Below are 19084 nucleotides of genomic sequence, written 5' to 3' on the forward strand. Positions count from 1 at the left end.
GTGAAGACCTAGCTGGATCCAACCCATCATTGCTTCGATCTAATGTTTTCCTTCCGCTAACCAAGGAGACTTCCTCCACCAGTAGAAGGCTTCCTCCAGAGAAGTAAGGCGCCTTATGTCAGGATAGGATATGGTTGCCAACCTCCAGGTAATAGCTGGAGATCTCCTGATATTACAACTGATCTCCAGCTGAAAGAGATCAGTTCACCTGGAGAAAATGGCTGCTTTGGCAATTGGACTCTATGTCATTGACTTCAATGTGACCAGCCCAAGGCCACCCAGCTGACTTCATGTGTAGGAGAGGGGACGCAAATCCAATTCACCAGATTAGCCTCCGCCGCTCATGTGGAGTATTGGGGAAATCAAACCCCGTTCTCCAGATCCGAGTCCATTGCTCCAAACCACTGCTCCTAACCACTACACCCTGCTTGCTCTCAGAGATGTTGATGTACAAGCTCATATTATTGTTTATTCACACCATGCCAACAGATGGGCAGAAAAGCACTGCAGAGCCTTACAGGGCCAGCAAAATCTTAACAAGTGAATCTCAATGCTCGCCAACCAATGGGATACCCTTTCGTCCCTCATTGTCAAGGGCAGAAGCCGAACGTTTAGCTTCAAAGCCCCTTACGCCACAAAAGGAGTGTTCACTTTCACAAAGCGCTTTTTTTTTTGCAGTACAAAGGAAATCGCAGGCTGAAGCAATTATACATCCCTTGCCGTGTTTTTACATGATAACATTCCCAGTATTCCCATTCACACTTCTAAAGTCAAGCTGTGAGCATTTGCACAAGCATTTAAGAATCTCTGCAAATTAATCCTTCGGGGAAACACATGTAAAAAATAAGATAAAATAAAGACACCCCCCCCACACACAAAACATTTGCTAAACCTTAAATAACATTTACATATATATTATATTTCAAAATGCTATATTAAGCTTCGGCAAGGCCAATGTTTTATTGGAGCTTCTAAATAAATTAAAGCCATTTATCATTAACAAGGAAAAAAAAATCTGTTCTAAAATATCTCATTAACTTTGCATTCAGATGCAGGCTTGTTACAATGCTGACTCCAGCTAAGTCTAAAGATACAAAAAACCCAAAAAGAACGATAGGAATATTATTGGTTTAAACTTCATGGCGCACTAATCTTTTTTTTTTTTTAATATAGCATTTGAAACTATTTGGATGTTGCGCGGATTAACCTGCATTCATGCAAAGTAGGCGCCAGCGAGAACAGAGGCAGCTCACTCGTTTGGATTGGAAGAGGTATTAGATTTAAAGGCGGGGCTGTCAACAGACAAATGGATTTTTAATCTCTGATTATTCTTGCTATTAACGGATTAATTTGATGCCCTTAAATTGACTCTATTCAAATACTGCAAACTCTGTAACTAGGGTAACTGTGTAGAGTACCTTTTAAGAACACAGTAGAGAACCTTTTAAGAACATAAGAACATAAGAAAGGCCATGCTGGATCAGACCAAGGTCCATCAAGTCCAGCAGTCTGTTCACACAGTGGCCAACCAGGTGCCTCTAGGAAGCCCCCAAACAAGACGGCTGCAGCAGCACCATCCTGCCTGTGTTCCCACAGCACCCAAAATAATAGGCATGCTCCTCTGATCCTGGAGAGAATAGATATGCAACATGACTAGCATCCATTCTAACTAATAGCCATGAATACCCCTCTCCTCCATGAATATGTCCACTCGCCTCTTAAAGCCTTCCAAGCTGGAAGCCATCACCACATCCTGGGGCAGGGAGTTCCACAATTTAACTATGCGTTGTGTGAAAAAATACTTCCTTTTGTCTGTTTTGAATCTCTCACCCTCCAGCTTTAGCAGATGACCCCGTGTTCTAATATTATGGGAGAGGGAGAAAAAGTTCTCCCTGTCCATTCTCTCCAAACCATGCATAATTTTATAGACCTCTATCATGTCTCCCCTCAGCCGCCTTCTTTCCAAGCTAAGCAGCCCTAATCATTTTAACCGCTCCTCATAGGGCAGTTGCTCTAGTCCCCTGATAATTTTTACCTTTACCTTAAGAAACAACAGTGACCACTCGTGGTGGCTAAGGGAAAGCCACCGTCAATATTTCTTTTTCCGTCTCATTTGCAAACAGAAGTCCTTTGCCAGCACAATTGTAAACCGCAGGCACAACAGCTTCATAAATCAAACAAGTTCAAGCCCCATCAGTGCCATGGAGAAGCCATGCTTAGAAAGTTTTCAGACAATTACTTCCATTGAACACGGTCAGCTTCAGTGCCCTGTGGCTCATCTTAGTCAAGTCATTCCATCCATTAAATTAAAGCCGAGAGTCATCCAGTACCAAATTCTGCCCTAGCGGAGTGCAAGAACACGACTGTTCATCAGCGTTGGCCATTAATGTAGAGCTGTTTCCCTTGCGGTCACCCTACCGACTGCTCTGGTGCTTTGTTTTGATTACAAATTCCCTTCCCGACAGTCAGAGGTCGCTTCGCTGTCCCCGCACGTTTCAGCGCGTTTTAGAAGAAGAAGAGTGGGTTTTTGTATGCCGATTTTCTCTACCACTTAAGGGAGACTCAAACCGGCTTACAATCACCTTCCCTTCCCCTCCCGACAACAGACACCCTGTTTTACCTGTGTTTTCTGGGTACAGTTTTGGTGAGAATCCGGAAAACGTGGGCAAAACATGTGGAAATGCACGGGGAAAGCGAGGCAACCTATGATGGTCAGGAAAGGCATTCATAATCAAAACGAAGCATCAGAGAAGTCGGTGGGGATGACCGCGGGGATACAGCCCTGCATAAATGGCCTTTGTAAACCAACTCGAGGGGGGGGCAGTTTTAAGCTTCCTCTCTATCACATTTATTCAGATCCATAATGTTTGGTACAGGGAACCTTCAAATGCTCCAGTCTTTGCTCTCTCGGACTCACCCACTAACTGGAGCAACCGGGGAAGAGAATAGTAATCCGCAACTGACACGGCAGTTAATTGCACCAACTCGTTAATTAAAGCTCTAAGTCCTACTTCAAAGAATGGCATATTTATTGTTTCATGCAGAGGATGAAAGATGTACTCACCCGGGGTTTCAATCTTTGCAAATACGGCCAAAGTGAATGTGACCCCCCCTCCCAGCTGCCCCTTGACCTTTCCCTCTATTTTGGTTATACTGTTAAGGGGAGGTTTACCTGCATAATCTGTTCTTGCATAATGTCCATCTTCTGTCTTCGTAGTTGTGGTTGCATTGTCTGAAAGAAAGGTATGCATTTCATTGGGTTTTCTTTTGCCTTTGTATTCCCTGGTAAATCTTTTGAAACTGTGGCAGCCCTCCTGTAAGTCATTCTATGGTTGTTTATGATGGGTACTTTCACTCACGTTCACCCCGTCTGTCTCGGTTGTTCCTTGGAGTTATGCATGAGTTTTCCCTCCATTAGAGATGTCCTCGCGGCCAGCCCTCACAAATCCTGGGACTTCCCTTTCCTCTCTTAACCCAATTCTTCCCTTTCCCCTGAGCTCAGCCTGGGTGAAATCCCTGTGCATAAGGCAAAGTGTGGGACATGCAAGTTTAATTTTACACACAACCAATTACAAAGCAGCATGTCCAGAGGCAGGGATCCAAAATGCTTCCTGCTTCCTCAGAGCAACAAACCTTGCAGAGGAAAGTGTGGGTCCAGCGAGCAACAAACCTCAGGTAAAACTCCCATGCATAAAAGTATCAAGAGTTGAGTCTAGTAGCACCCTTAAAGACAAACCAGATTTCCAAGGTATAAGCTTTCAAGAGCCAATCCCCAGGTACTAGCTGGAGGTCTCTTGCTATTACAACTGATCTCCAGCTGATAGAGATCAGTTCCCCTGGAGAAAATGGCCGCTTTGGCAATTGGACTCTATGGCATCCCCTCCCCAAACCCCACCCTCCTCAGGCTCCACCCCTCAAAATCTGCCACCAATGGCAAAGAGGGACCTAGCAACCCTAGATCCTCGTAACAAATGAATTCGACTCCCCTGTCACCGAATTAATGGGAAGATCTCCAATTTTTGAATGTGCCTTCAATTCCCCACGACTGTGCGAAGCTGGCCCATGTAGAGTAGTATAGGTGCAAATTCAAATAGGTAGTTCAACACCAAAAGTGGAAAAGTCTTGTGAGGACTGTACCACATGTCTTGTCGAAACGCTTGGGTGAGCCCAAGGACACAAATTTGCTGGTTTATGGTCTCTCAATGGAAATCTTCCCATGAGTTACTATACAGGGCTTTGCATAATTATTCCAGTCGCCCCCATGACAGTACTTCACTGTTTAAATAATATTAATTATTTCATCAACAAATGTACGCTTTTTAAGCAACCACATGACAAAATTGGGAAATTACATATTTTGTATCGTTGTGGATTTTTTTCTAATTCAAAAAAGAGTTATGAAAACAATCCAAAATGCATGACAAAAATAATTATACAGAAGAATGAAACAGTATTCAGCACAGAGACATGCTAGATGTCACTGGATCAATGCATGCAAAACTGAACGTATCACAATCCTCAGTTAAATGTTAGAGAAAATAGTTAAAAGCTGATCGTTGTAGTTTCGTCAAGGCGTGACTTTTCTCCAGCGCTGAATTGCAATTTATTTATTTTTGATCCCGAGTGCCTACATTTTCAACACAGCGGGGGATCCAGAAGTTCACGGTGATAAAACGGCTTTCCAAGAAACCTCGTCCAACCCCCCGAGTGGATATTTTCTTAATTTAAGAGGGCATCTGGCAGGTCGTCATATTGCTAGGAATGAACCATCTGCCTCTAAAATTATATATCTGGAGGAGATTGCATGAGAAAAAAAATGGCCATCGTGGTGTCTCCAGGGCAGAGAAAATATAAGGAAGATGAAGAAGTAAGACTGGAACATCTCTGCTTGGAATTTCAAAGGCTTCCTTTCTGTTTGTCAGAACTTTCTTCCGTGTACAATTCCAGTCAGGTACTGAGATCGAAATTCAGTACTCAGACGAGTTATTCATCTGCTTTGTACTATTTTCTTCTTCTTCTGTGAGTCAAGAGATCATTGGATTTCTTTGCCGCAGTTTCCTTTAATTCGCATGGAGGGCAAGAAAATGAAGCATGTGTGGATTATGGAGTGCCGAGCAGGAGATTTTAATTTAGAATTTTTGATTTTACTTCATTTATACCCTGCCTTTCTCCCAAACTGGGATCTAAAAAGGCTTACTTCATTCTCCTCTCCTCCATTTTATCCTCACAACAACCCTGTGAGGTAGGTTAGGCAGAGAATGTGAGACTGGACTAAGGTCACCCCACCAGTAGTGATTAAGAGCGGTGGTTTGGAGCGGTAGACTCTGATCTGGAGAACCGGGTTTGATTCCCCACTCCTCCACATGAGTGGCAGATGCTAATCTGGTGAACCGGGTTGGTTTCCCCACTTCTACACATGAAGCCAGCTGGGTGACCTTGGGCTAGTCACACTCTCCCAGCCCCACCTACCTTACAGGGTGTCTGTTGTGGGGAGGGGAAGGGAAGGTGATTGTAAGACAGTTTGAGTCTTCCTTAAGTGGTAGAGAAAGTTGGCATATAAAAACCAACGCTTCTTCATCATCATCCATGACACAGCGGGGATTTGAACTTGGGTCTTGCAGATCATAAGTCTGATCCCCTAACCAGACTGGCAGAGACTGGGAGGTGAAGAATTGTAGACATATGATGCAAAGAGAAGTCAGGGTAATGTCAAAAAGCTGTCTGCTCTTGAAATATTTGTGCCCCCATTTAAGTGAGGGGGATTTGCCTACAAAACAGTTTCTGCACACAGATCTCCTGAATTAAAACCGTCACGCTCCCATTATCGATCCCCAGGAACTATGCAAGGTGGGGGCTGTGGCTCAGTGGTAGAGCATCTCTGCTTGGCATGCAGAAGGTCCCAGGTTCAATCCCCAGCATCTCCAATTAAAAGGACCAGGCAGTAGGTGATGTGAAAGTTCTCAGCCTGAGACCTTGGAGAGCCGCTGCCAATCAGACCTGGACAGACCAAGACTGACCTTGATAGGCCAGTGGTCTGACTCAAGATAAGGCGGCTGCATTCAGGAAGGGGCTGTGGCTCAGTGGTAGAGCATCTGCTTGGCACGCAGACGGTCCCAAGTTCAATCCCCGACATCTCCAGTTAAAGGGACCAGGCAGGTAGGTGATGTGAAAGACCTCAGCCTGAGACCCGGGAGAGGTGCAGGCAGTCTGAGTAGGAAATACTTGATGGACCAATAGTGTGGAGGGTCCGTGGCTCAGTGTTAGAGCTTCTGCTTGGCATGCAGAAGGTCCCCGGTTCAATCCCCGACATCTCCAGTAAAAGGGACCAGGCAGGCAGGTGATGTGAAAGACCTCAGCCTGAGACCCGGGAGAGATGCAGGCAGTCTGAGTAGGAAATACTTGATGGACCAAGGATCTGATTGGTTAGTATAAGGCAGCTTCATGTGTATGAGTTTAATCACTGCAAAGGAACTACAGCCCTGGGAGTAACAGCATTCCTAGCTACTGGAATCACCATGGAAACCCCATGTTTCTGAACCAGCTGTCTCAGCTCTGTCAACTGCAACATGTTTGGGAAATTCGATGGATCTTCTTCACTCTCCAGCTGCGCTGAATGGCTCAAGACCTAGGCTGGGATGTTAAAATAGAGTTTGCCGCAATCCACCACTGAGTTAGGCTTCCTTGATTCATCCGGATTTAAGTGGACACTGGATGATGGCCCAACGGTGCAGAATTACATCCTTTCTAAGTTCACCAAAGTCAATAGATGTGGAAGGGAACAGATGCACTGATGGTAGGGTTGCCAGGTCCCTCTTCGCTACCGGTGGGAGGTTTTTGGGGCAGACCCCGAGGAATGTAGGGTTTGGGGAGGAGAGGGACTTCAATGCCATAGAGTTCAATTGCCAAAGCAGCCATTTTCTACAAGGGAACTGATCTCTATCAGCTGAAGATCAGTTGTAATAGCAGGAGATTTCCAGCTACCACCTGGAGGTTGGCAATCCTAACCGATGGCATTGTTGCCGTGAAATCCTATGCAGAGTCATTCCAATCTATGTCCCTTTGGTTTCAATGGACTGGAGAAATTTTGCATGGGACTGCAAATCAATTTAAAAAGGCACCATATCTGACTACAAGTTGTGTTGACAATATATAGAAGAAGATGATTTGGTTTTTATGCCCCAATTTTCTCTACCTTTAAGGGTAGAGTTTACCCAATCAGTTTATCCAACCAGAGTTTATCCAACCAGTTTACAATCGCCTTTCCTTCCTCTCCCCACAGCAGACACCTTGTGAGGTAGGTGGGGCTGAGAGAGCTCGGAGAGAAATGTGACTAGCCCAAGCACACCTGGCTGGCTTCATGAGTAGGAGTGGGGAAACCCACCCAGTTCACCAGATTAGAGTCTGCCGCTCATGTGGAAGAGTGGGGAATAAAACCCGGTTCTCCAGACTGGAGTCCGCCTCTTTAACTGCTACATTACACTGGAAAAGTCACAAGGGTCTAATCATCATAAGGCAGCCCCACTTTGGATATTTGCATACCAAAAAAAAAAGGAGAAAAAAGATCACTCTGAGATTGATTTTGCTAGACCCATTACCTTGGCATCGGCCCAGAGACATGACTTCAATCTTCTCCTGTTTCTGGCATGACGCTTCTTTGATCTGACATGCATTGTCGTATGATTTCCCATCGGAAGCACAGAGAGGATTGAAGTTGGTTTGGGAACAGTCGATGTTGCACACACACCTGAAAGAGAGAGAAAGGGTGAATGTAAACGGTTCAAAAATCCACTAATGACCAATGAAAGAAAGAAGTCCTCCCTCCCCTCCACAATATAAACATGCTGTGAAGAAATGAAAAAACAACAACCCAGGAATATATTTCTATATATAGTTGTAAATAGAAAAGTATATGTATTAGAATGAATTTAAGGTCTTTATATATACCAGAAAGCTGAACAATCGTGCAAAAAGAGGGTTTGCAAAGCTAACCAATTAGAGAAAAAGCAGGGAAAATAGAACTGTCATATTGGTCCCTTAGCTTAGTTAGAGAATCACCCATCAGACGGTAGGAAGAATGTAGCAATCCTATTGGCCCCTTTTACAAACTTTGATCGGAGCCAAACAAAAGATTTGTCAACCCCCCTTCAACGTATAGGTAGAATTAGCCAGAAAGACAGAGGAAGGGCTCTAAATAGGGTTGCCAGCTCCGGGTTGGGAAATACCTGGAGATTTTGAGGGGTGAAACCAGAGGAGGGCAGGGTTTGAGAGGGGAGGGATCGCTGGTTCCAGCAACCTGGCAACCCTACCCGGGCAGCCTAAAAACAGCCAGTTTTAAGGCAGACTACGAAGGGAGCTCCTACATCGAAGCTCCTATATCGAAGTCCAGGAAAGAATTACAATAGAATAAGAACAGTTTTCCTGTCTCCAGTTCTGCATTTCTCTATATTATCAAACTGGTTTTTAATATTACCTAAACTAATTGTACTGCTTTAACACCAACAAAAATGCATCATTTATAACTTACTTGGCATCTAAAATCGCAATATTTGACATATTTATGGAATTCAAATGTTATAAATGCCTTAGTTTTGTGCAAGCAGAATTGCAAATATACCCAATACTTGTGAGAAAACCGCAAGCTGATGCACCTTATGTAGGGTTGCCAGGTCCCACCTCGCCACCGGCGGGAGGTTTTGGGGGCCGAGCCTGAGGAGGGTGGGGTTTGGGGAGGGGAGTGATTTCAATTCCATAGAGTCCAATTCCCCAAGCGGCCATTTTCTCCAGGTGAACTGATCTCTATTGGCTGGAGACAAGTTGTAATAGCAGGAGATCTCCAGCTAGTACCTGGAGGTTAGCATCTCTCTAAACATGCTTTCTGCATGCACCTTGGTGTTACATGCAGGGATGCTGAGAACAGCACATCTAACATGTTTAGCGCACAAACACATATTTTTGGGTGCTCAACCATCCCTAGTCAAAGGCTAATATTCACGCAGCCATCTCTGCTGGATATACTGTAAAATCCGCTCATTTTTCATGACTTGTTTTAAGGGCTTTGTTTTGTTTTGTTGCATTGGCTGTAATGTAAAGTGCCTCAGGCTGTAAAGTGCCTCTGGAGATGTGGCATATGAATTCACAAAATAGATTTTAAAAAAATAAATCCGTATTCCAGTTTGCTGATGGAATTCTTCTTCCACTTACATTGTAGTCTGAACTGGAGAAGAGATGAGGGCTGTAAGGTGAAGGTTACCTTAGTATTGAAGGTATGCATTGGGAGCCTCTGGAGTTCATAACAAAACAAGCCTCATAAAGTGTGTGAGAAGACCAAGGTCTTTTATGCATGGGCTGGATCTCCCTGCTTGGACCAGGGTTCATTGCACATTAAAGTAACCCGGGTTGGGGGAAACTGTATGCATTGGCTTGAGTGTTCAGGGACGAAACTGTGTGCTAATCGAACCATGAATACAGAAAAACAGTCTCCCAAGCTCAAATCAAGTCCCATCCCTTTAAATGCTGCTCTGTAACTGGCTTACCATGAGAGAAGATTTCCTTCCCCACCCCAAACCCAACTGCTGCATTAAAAAGCATTTTAAGAACAAAAAACAAAAAACAGAGCAATCTGAAAGAAGGGCGGAGAAATCCAAGCCTCATTTTAAAAAAGCCTTTCTTTTGCTCAGAAAGAGCTCCGAGGTAGCAGGAAGCACTTGAATCCCCGCGTCTTTACACACTGTTTCATGACTGGCTGTGAGAGAAGCCAATCTTCTGTGCTTCCCCTGTTTGGCTTTCTTCGTGCTGCCTTGAAGAGGGGTTTGGAAAAGGGTGGGGCGAAGCTCAACCCGAGAAAGTTGTACGCTCGCTCTGTGTCTCTGGAATGAGCCAGGATCAACAGTTTAATTCTGGCCAGAAGAGGAATGGGAAAAGCTGGGTTTATTTTGCATCGAAATAGCGTTGAGCTTCCAAGGAATGAGGTAGCGTGCATACTGAAAAATTTGATCCTGGGTGAAACAGGGAATAAAGGAAGTTAAAGTGACCATGCATAAATGACCTAAGCCTCTCATTTATCTGCCTAGGACAGGGAATTGCAAGCCCCACTTTCCCATCCCAGAAGAACTGAGGCTTTCACATAGTGATGCTCTAGGAGTTTTCTTCACCATAGAGACTGGGGAGGCAGAGATCACAAGGATCTCTACAAACTGGAGGAATGGGCATTAAAATGGCAAATGAGATTCAATGTGAGCAAGTATAAAGCGATGCGAAAAGTCTCAACTTCACATATACACTGATGTGATCTGTGCTGGCAGTGACAGACCAAGAAAGGGATCTTGGGGTGGTAGTGGATAGCTCAATGAAGATGTCAACCCATCTGTGCTGGCAGTGACAGACCAAGAAAGGCATACTCTGTATCCCCACGTGACCAATCCAAAGAAGAAGAAGAGTTGGTTTTTATATGCCGACTTTCTCTACCACTTAAGGAAGAATCAAACCGGCTTACAATCACCTTCCCTTCCCCTCCCCACAACAGACACCCTGTGAGGTAGGTGGGGCCGAGAGAGTGTGACTAGCCCAAGGTCACCCAGCTGGCTTCGTGTGGAGGAGTGGGGAAACCAACCCGGTTCACCAGATTAGCCTCCGTCGCTCATGCGGAGGAGTAGGGAATCAAACCCAGTTCTCCAGATCAGAGTCCACCGCTCCAAACCACCGCTCTTAAACACTACACCACGATGGCTCTCCAAGCCAAGCCAAAGCCCTGAAACATATCCAAAGCAGAACAACAGAGAGCTGCCTGTCACTAATTGAAGCCTTTGAAGACAGATGCTTTGATTTTTTTAATGCGCTCTTTCCCACCTGAGTCCTTAGGGCTGGAAGGGCTATGCGTCTTCAACAATGAAACCTCAAGGTTCACTTGCCATTGAGGTGAAGACTTATTCTTATTGCCCCATGAGGAAGGGAGCAAATGACGGTTTGCCCGATTGCCGGCAATGCTCAAATAGAAGTTTCTCAAGTCCCGGAGGCACTTGAACGTGTCTCCGTTTTTAAGTAATACGGCCATTTGGCCATTTTATCACCACGGCTATGACAGCCAGTGATAGTTTTGTCAATAAATCTACTTCGTTTCTGCACTGCTAGGAACAAGGTTGAATAAAGCTGGTGACAGACAGACCATCAGCGCCTCCCTCAGGGTCGAGAAACTGTGAGAACGTCAAACAGGCTTCTCACAGGTTCATGCTCCAAGTAAAGTTGCCAACCTCCAGGTAGTAGCAGGAGATCTCCTGCTATAACAGCTGATCTCCAGCCGACAGAGATCAGTTCACCTGGAGAAAATGGCAGCTCTGGAGAGTGGACTCTATGGCGTTGAACTCCCTCCCTCCCCAAACCCCGCCCTCCTCAGGCTTCACTCCAAAAACCTCCCACCGGTAGCAATGAAGGACCTGGCAACCCTATATAGGGTGCAAGTAGGGTTACCAACTTCCAGGTACTAGCTGGAGATCTCCCGCTATTACAGCTGATCTCCAGCCGACAGAGATCAGTTCACCTGGAGAAAATGGCTGCTTTGGCAATTGGACTCTCTGGCATTGGACTCTATAGCATCCCCTCCCCAAACCCCACCCTCTTCAGGCTCCGTCCAAAAAACCTCCCGCCGCAAAGAGGGACCTGGCAACCTGGCAAAATAGTTGATGTAGCAACATGGCAGCATGAGGGGGCATTCCTGGGGCGAAAGAAGAAGAGTTGGTTTTTTATATGCTGACTTTCTCTACCATTTAAGGAGAATCAAACCAGCTTACAATCGCCTTCCCTTCCTCTCCTCACAACAGACACCCTGTGAGGCCGGTGGGGCTGAGAGAGTTCGGGGAGAACTGTGACTGGCCCAAGGTCACCCAGCTGGCTTCAATGTGTAGGGGTGGGGAAACAAATCCAGTTCACCAGATTAGCCTCCGCCGCTCATGTGGAGGAGTGGGGAATCAAACCCGGTTCTCCAGTTCAGAGTCCACCGCTCCAAACCACCGCTCTTAACCACTACACCACGCTGCCTCTCCTAAAGGCAGCTCTGCCCCCAGGAACACCCCGGAAACACCTCCCAGGACGTGGGCGAAGGGAGATACACTGGGGAAATGCCAGCGAGAGGCTGCGCTGGTGTCGGAGAGCTGTGTTGCCGCTGCAGTCCAGGCCGGCCGGCGTGTATCGCCGCACGCCAGTGTTCGGTTTGCACGAAGCAAGTGGCACGGACACCAGCATAGGGCTCACGCTGGCTCCTATGGGCATCCCCCCCCTTTCAGGAATGCACAGTAAGATAATTCACATTTAGAAATTAAAGTGTCCAACTGTGGATCAGTCTGAGTTTCCTTCCAAGCTAAACTCTGGCCCAATGAAGAACGAAAGCCGTGCTTGTGACGTGGCCAAAAGGTAAGGGGTCTGAACGGTCCAGGATCGGAAAGTGAAATGAGTATGTTTAAGGAATTAGTTATTCCAGAGACATTTCCCCTCAGACATGGAAACCATTTCTGAGCCTGAAGTCAGCAGTGGAAATAATGGGGTGTGTGAACCAATTGAGAGGAGATGGCCTCTTTCTATTATTTGAACCTTCCCGCGGGGGAATGAAAATCTACGGGCTAATGTATAGCCTCTCCCACTCCCACCTCCATAAACTATATCATTATTTATTGAGAATGTTTTTGCTTGTATAAAACAGGAAGAACGCGAGACAGACATATTATAAAGCATGAATGGCTACAGAAGATTACCCTGCAATGCATTGTTGAGGAAGGGTGCTTAAAAAAGAAAAAAAAAATGAAATGATTTTTTTAAAAAAAGGTGAATGTTTGGCAATGAAAGAATGGGGCATGGTCCTATTTATATTTCACAGATAATTGCATAGGAGCAGAACAATCAACAGCAAGCGTAAGATGATAAAATGGAATTCTTCTTTACAATTTCAAATTGAACGGCACTCTAGATAATGTTTGGACCTTCCTTAGAGCCATATAATAATGGAGGCTTAATCAGAAATGACTGGATGGTTTCTGTGTGTGAAGCAAACAAGGCTCTTGTCCTTCGATACTGATGAGGCAGAGACAAAATGAATGAAGGAACGTTGCAGGAATGGGTCTGTCCATCGATTTTCCTTGTGTCTGTGTGATAATGTGCACATCTCAAATAGATGTCCAGTCGTATTTATTCAGTTGTGTGGAAGCCCCCTCAGATTAATCCAAGGGTCCTTTGCCTCCCCTCATCTCAGATACTTATTGTAATCTTGTCAGGATTATCTATTTGAAATATTTGTATCCTGCCTCTCCAAGCCTTGAAGAGAGGGAAGAATAATAATAATAATAAGAAGAAGAAGAATTAGGTTAGACTGAGCAGAAAAGCCTCTCCTTGGCATGCAGAAAGTTCCAGGTTCAATCCCTGGCATCTCTGTTTTCTATTTTTTGTTTAGTTTGTAGTTTAGAAGAATAAGAATAAGAAGAGTTGGTTTTTGTCTACATTTAAGGAGACTCAAACCAGCTTACAATCACAATCACCTTCCCTTCCTGTCCCCGCATCAAACACCTTGTGAGGTAGGTGGGGCTGAGAGAGTTCTGAGAGAACTGTGACTTCATGTGGAGGAGTGGGGAATCCTATCTGGCTCTCCAGATTAGAGTCTGTCACTCGTGTGAAGAAGAAGGGAATCAAACCCGGGTTCAGATCCGCAGAAGAAGACAATGGCCACCCCCATCTGCTTCTCACTTGCCTTGAAAGCCCCTTGCTGGGGTTGCCATAAATTGGTTGCAACTAGATAGCACATGTGTACGTAGCCACCCCATGTCTTTTTTAGAAGATGAAGAAGAGTTGGTTTTTATATGCTGACTTACTCTACCACTTAAGGAAGAATCAAACCAGCTTACAATCACCTTCCCTTCCCCTCCCCACAACAGACACCTTGTGAGGTAGGTGAGGCTGAGAGAGTTCGGAGAGAGCTGTGACTAGCCAAAGATCATTTATGCTTGGGTACTTTCACTCACGTTCACACACACACCCCAGTCTGTCTCGGTAGTTCATTAGAATTATGCATGAGTTATGCATCCATTAGGGATGACCTCGCTGCCAGCCTTCACAAATCCCGGGATGTCCCTTTCCTCTGTTAACCCGATTCTTCCCTCTCCCCTGAGCTCAGCCTTCTTGAAATCCCCTTGCATAAGGCAATGTACAAATCAGACCAAAAAGGAATATCTACTGCATGCCAAACAGATGCTAGACAGCTAGAACTACGACCCCTCCCCTTAAAATAAAAGGACGAATTTTGCCCAGTTTTGCTGCTCACACCAGCTCGAAATGCTCTAGTTTGGAGCAATCCGATAGTCCTTTTTAAATTTTATTTTCGTTGCTGTTTTTCCTTCAGAGCTCCCTTCCCCTTTTCTACAGTGGCTTCCTGTGGAAGTTTTTATCTCTTGCCCTTGTTACAATGTTTGTTTTTGCCAAGAGCAAGAGGAGAAAAGCCTCCTTCCCCGAGGGGGCAGTCGTGTTCATGAATGGCATTTGCATCGCGAGCTGTTATTCAAACAATTAGAAATCACGCCGACCGTGCGAAGAATTATCCGGGCGCTGCACAGAAGATTTTATGATTACGTAGTGCATAATGAAAATGATTTGAAGGGCCCCAAAGCCTCCTAACGTAAAGAAGCTTTGAATAATCAGGTGTGTGTGTGTTTTAAAAGACCACAACAGATGAAAATGCTGTTTTCTGGACATACGTCAAGCTAAATTGCACAAAAGTGGAGAATGTATTTACCGCTGCCCTGCCTTGCATACCAAACGCAATGCAACAGAGAATGGGGTTGTGGAACTGAGCCAAGGGCCGGAGTCAGAGCAGCACATAGGATTGCCAGGTCCCTCTCCGCCACCAGCGGGAGGTTTTTCGGGCAGGGCCTGAGAAGGACAAGGTTTCGGGAGGAGAGGGACTTCAATGCCATAGAGTCCAATTGCCAAAGTGGCCATTTCATCCAGGGGAACTGATCTCTATCGGCTGGAGATCAATTGTAATAGCAGGAGATCTCCAGCTAGTACCTGGAGGTTGGCAACCCCTACTCCATGGCCAGCAATAATCCTCCCTGGCCAGTCTGGCCTGGAGGAAAATTGCTTCCTGACCCCCCAAGTGGCAACCAGCATTACTCTGGGCATGTAAGAAAGGGGCCATGAGAGCCAAACACTGACACAACCCTTCCTGCCCTCCCTCTCATGATCTGCCTAAGTTCACAGAATCAACTAAGTTCACTGTCATGCTGTCAGATGTCCATCTAGCCTCTTCTTACAAACCTCCAAAGAAGGAGAGCCCACCACCTCCCGAGGAAGCCTGTTCCACTGAGGAACATCTCTAACTGGCTAGACTTCCTGCTAGCTGTTTATAAATAGGGTTGCCAGGTCCCTCTTCACCACCAGTGGGAGGTTTTTGGGGAAGGAGCCTGAGGAGGGCAGGGTTTGGGGAGGGGAGGGACTTCAACGCCAGAGTGTCCAATTCCCAGAGCAGCCATTTTCTCACGGTGAACAAATCTCTATTGGCTGGAGATCAGTTGTAATAGCAGCAGATCTCCAGCTACTACCTGGAGGTTGGCAACCCTATTTATAAATACAAAATGTACATTTTTGCCTATATAGCGGCACAATAATTGCATAGTGGTTCTGAACAGAAATGTGTGCCCGGCGCATGTTCGACCTTGCTCAGCAATGAGGTTTTGCTCTCTGCAGTGCACTACCCTTCAGCACAATGCAGTCGCTGACACCTTACTTCCCTCCCCCCCCATTTTATTTTCTTCACCTGATATCACCCCTGCTGGGCTGAGCTGTCTCCCTCTCCTACCTCCATTGCTCTTTTCTTTCCTTATGGCCGCACGGCTGCTCTGTGCAGCTGTGCTGGGCTTCGCTTTCCCCCCGCTCGGTCCCATTTGGCCCCCTAAGCACCTGCTGTTGCCTCTCCGGGCTTTCCTAAAACCAGACTGCATCATAAAGTATAAATGCAAAGGGTACCGAACATCCCTGAAAAGCGCGTGCATATATATTAGTAGAAAAGAGCAAGAGTCCAGTAGCACCTTAAAGACTAACAAAAATATTTTCTGGCAGGGTATGAGCTTTCGTGAGCCACAGCTCACTTCTTCAGATACAGCTAGAATGTGAATCCATCCGTCTTTAAGTAGAGGAGAGTGAATTCAGACAAGCATTAGTATGTAAATGTTAATAGTATGTAAATGTGAATAGCAGGCATGATGGGATTAGGTGTGGTATGCAGAAGAGTCTGTGATGTCCAGGGGAGAGATGGGTGTGGAGAAATCAGCATTGGTAATGAGCCATGAATGCAAGGTCTTTATTCAGCCCAGGTAAATGCATTGTCTTTAGTTTGAATATCAACTGCAATTCAGCAGTTTCTCTTTCCAATCTCCCTTTGAAATTCCTTTGTAAGAGAACTGCTACTCTTAAACCTGCAACAGAATGTCCTGGAAGGTTGAAATGTTCTCCCACTGGTTTTTGAATATTATGGTTTCTGATGTCAGACTTATGTCCATTTAATCTTTGTCTAAGAGACTGACCTGTTTGTCCAATGTAGACTGTGGAAGGGCACTGCTGGCATGTGATGGCATAAATCACATTAGAAGATGAGCAGGAGTATGAACCTGAGATAGTATGGCTGACATTGGTAGATCCAGAGATGATGTTCCTAGAATCTATATGAGGGCAAAGTTGGCACCTTGGTTTGTTGCAGGCCTTGGTGCCAGAGTCCATGTTCTTGTTAAGTAGTTTATCATCATGGGTGAGAAGTTGTTTTAGGTTAGCCGGCTGTCTGTAAGCAAGAAAGGGACGCCCCCCCCCCCCAGTGCTTCAGCGAGGGAAGTGTCACAATCCAGCATTGGTTGTAGGTCCTTAATAATACGTTGGACTGGTTTTAGTTGGGAGCTATAAGTGACAACCAGAGGTGTTCTGTTGTCATTCTCTCTGGGCTTATCTTATAGACCTCGATCATGTCTCCCCTTAAACTCCTTCTTTCCGAGCTTCTTTCCAATTGCAACTGATCTCCAGGCTACAGAGATCAGTTCTCCTGGATAAACTGGATGTTTTGGAGGATGGTTTCTGTGGCATTGTACCCTCCTAACTAAGGTCCCTTCTGTCCCCAAATCCCACCCTCCCCTGGCTCCACCGCCAAATCTCCAGGCATTTCCCAACCGAGAGCTGACAACCTTATGCGGTCGAAACTGGCCACAGTAACTCCGCTGAGACTCAGAATTTACCATCTGCCTTGGCAAGTCCCATGCATCATGAAAGGTGCTTTTGCAAATGTGCTCCGTGCATTCCAGGGGCGCAGAGAAGCATGCCAATGTCTCTGGGCCTGTTAAGAGCTCGCAGAATCGGGGTAAAAAAAGCCATCAGGCAAACTAGAAGCGAGACGGCCCGTTTTGTCACTCCGCTTATTGAAATTCCGAGCCATCTCTTTCCCATTCGGCCCCCAACTCCCAACCCCCCTCTCCTCTCCCCCTTCAATTATAATATAACCTACATCGAGCTTCCACCTGTCTCTGGAGATCTTGGCGTGGTATCAACTCGCATGCTATAGCACCTTAAGGGCAAAATAAATGTCTCATTTTTCTTTTAAAAATGGCTCCGCTTTGGAGAGAGACAGAAGAGCGGGATCACAAGCTCTACTAACTAGAGGCAGCAATATGCTTTTTTTTTTTTTTTTTGGAGAATCTAGGACGCGCCAACAGTTCAAAGGGGGTTGTAAAAATATTTTTGTATATATGGGAAATCCTCATAACAAACATCGTCAAACAAACATACGAAGGTGGGTTTCGTACAGACTGCGGCTCCGAGGCAGCTCCGCTGGGACATTAATGAGACGTGCAAATGCATACAGGGTAATGCATGAAAAACACAACTATTTGCTCGGCTTATGCTTTAAACATCCTCCCAGCTGCTCCAGTCTAAAGCCAAGTCCCCAGTTGCAGAGGAAACTGCTACCTTCTCTCTCCAGGTAAAGAGTCACTCACATTTTCCCTTCTATCAGTGATGAATGGCCAGAAAACTCTAACCTGGATGGCCCGGGCTAGCCTGATCTCATCAGATCTCAGACGCTGAGCAGGGTTGGCCCTAGTTAGCACTTGGATGAGAGACCACCAAGGAAGTCCAAGGTTGCTTTGCAGAGGCAGCCAATGGCAAACCACCTCTGTTTGTCTCTTGCCCTGACCTGGATGGCCCATGCTAGCCTGATCTCATCAGATCTCAGAAGGTGAACAGGGTTGACCCTGGTTAGCACTTGGATGGGAGACCACCAAGGAAGTCCAAGGTTGCTACACAGAGGCAGGCAATGGCCAACCATCTCTGAATGTCTCTTGCCTTGAGAACCCTTCAGGGTTGTCATAGGTTGGCTGCATCTTGACAGCACTTTCTGCCACCACAATGCCCATCACAGCCCAATCCTGGTATGTTGATGTTGTTGCTGCCAGTGTGGTGTAGTGGTTAGGAGTGGTGTACTCCAATCTGGAGAACCAGGTTTGATTCCCCACTCGGTTTTATTTCCCACTCTTCCACATGAGCAGCAGACTCTAACCTGGTTAACCAGGTTGCTTTTCCCATTTCTACACATGAAGCCTGCTGGGTGACCTTGGGCCAGTCTCTGTTCTCTCCGAACAATCTCAGTCCCACTGACCTCACAAGGTGTCTTTTGTGGGGAGGGGAAGGGAAGGAGATTGTAAGCTGCTTTGAGACTCATTAAAGGTAGAGAAAATCGGGGTATAAAAACTCTTCTCCTCTTTCTCCTCCTCCTTTTTGGAGGAATGTGCTAGAGTGTTAGATTGTCCCTATTACTTTCAGGGTAAACCCGGAAGTTATGTTAATCCCCTCTTTCAGCTGGCCCGCTTCAGCCCACCGGCCAGCTGAGAGGTGACGGGAACCCCCTTAATTGGCTGGCAATTGCCTGCTGTTACATGATATCTGGCAACCCTAGATGTGAAAAGGAAAAGTCAGAAAAGAGATGGAGGAACGTGTGCCCAAAACACCCAATATGAAATGCCTCCACATTTTCAGCAGCATGGCAGCACTGAAAGCAACACAGGGCTGTTTAGCCTGG

The 19084-nt window shown here is 45.9% G+C and overlaps 1 protein-coding gene across 1 annotated transcript in view; it reads right to left on the bottom strand.

Moving 5' to 3' along the window:
• The window catches only part of TMEFF2 (transmembrane protein with EGF like and two follistatin like domains 2), a 215699-nt gene that overhangs the window by 47959 nt on the left and 148656 nt on the right, over positions 1 to 19084 (bottom strand). Inside the window, exons 6-7 of the mRNA XM_056861235.1 lie at positions 7596 to 7744; positions 3173 to 3232 (exon numbers count right to left, since the gene is read on the bottom strand). Coding sequence (XP_056717213.1) covers positions 3173 to 3232; positions 7596 to 7744 — 209 coding nt within the window. The remainder of the gene's footprint in view (positions 1 to 3172; positions 3233 to 7595; positions 7745 to 19084) is intronic.

Source organism: Euleptes europaea, chromosome 15 (genome assembly GCF_029931775.1).
Source record: "Euleptes europaea isolate rEulEur1 chromosome 15, rEulEur1.hap1, whole genome shotgun sequence".
Classification (NCBI taxonomy): domain Eukaryota; kingdom Metazoa; phylum Chordata; class Lepidosauria; order Squamata; family Sphaerodactylidae; genus Euleptes; species Euleptes europaea.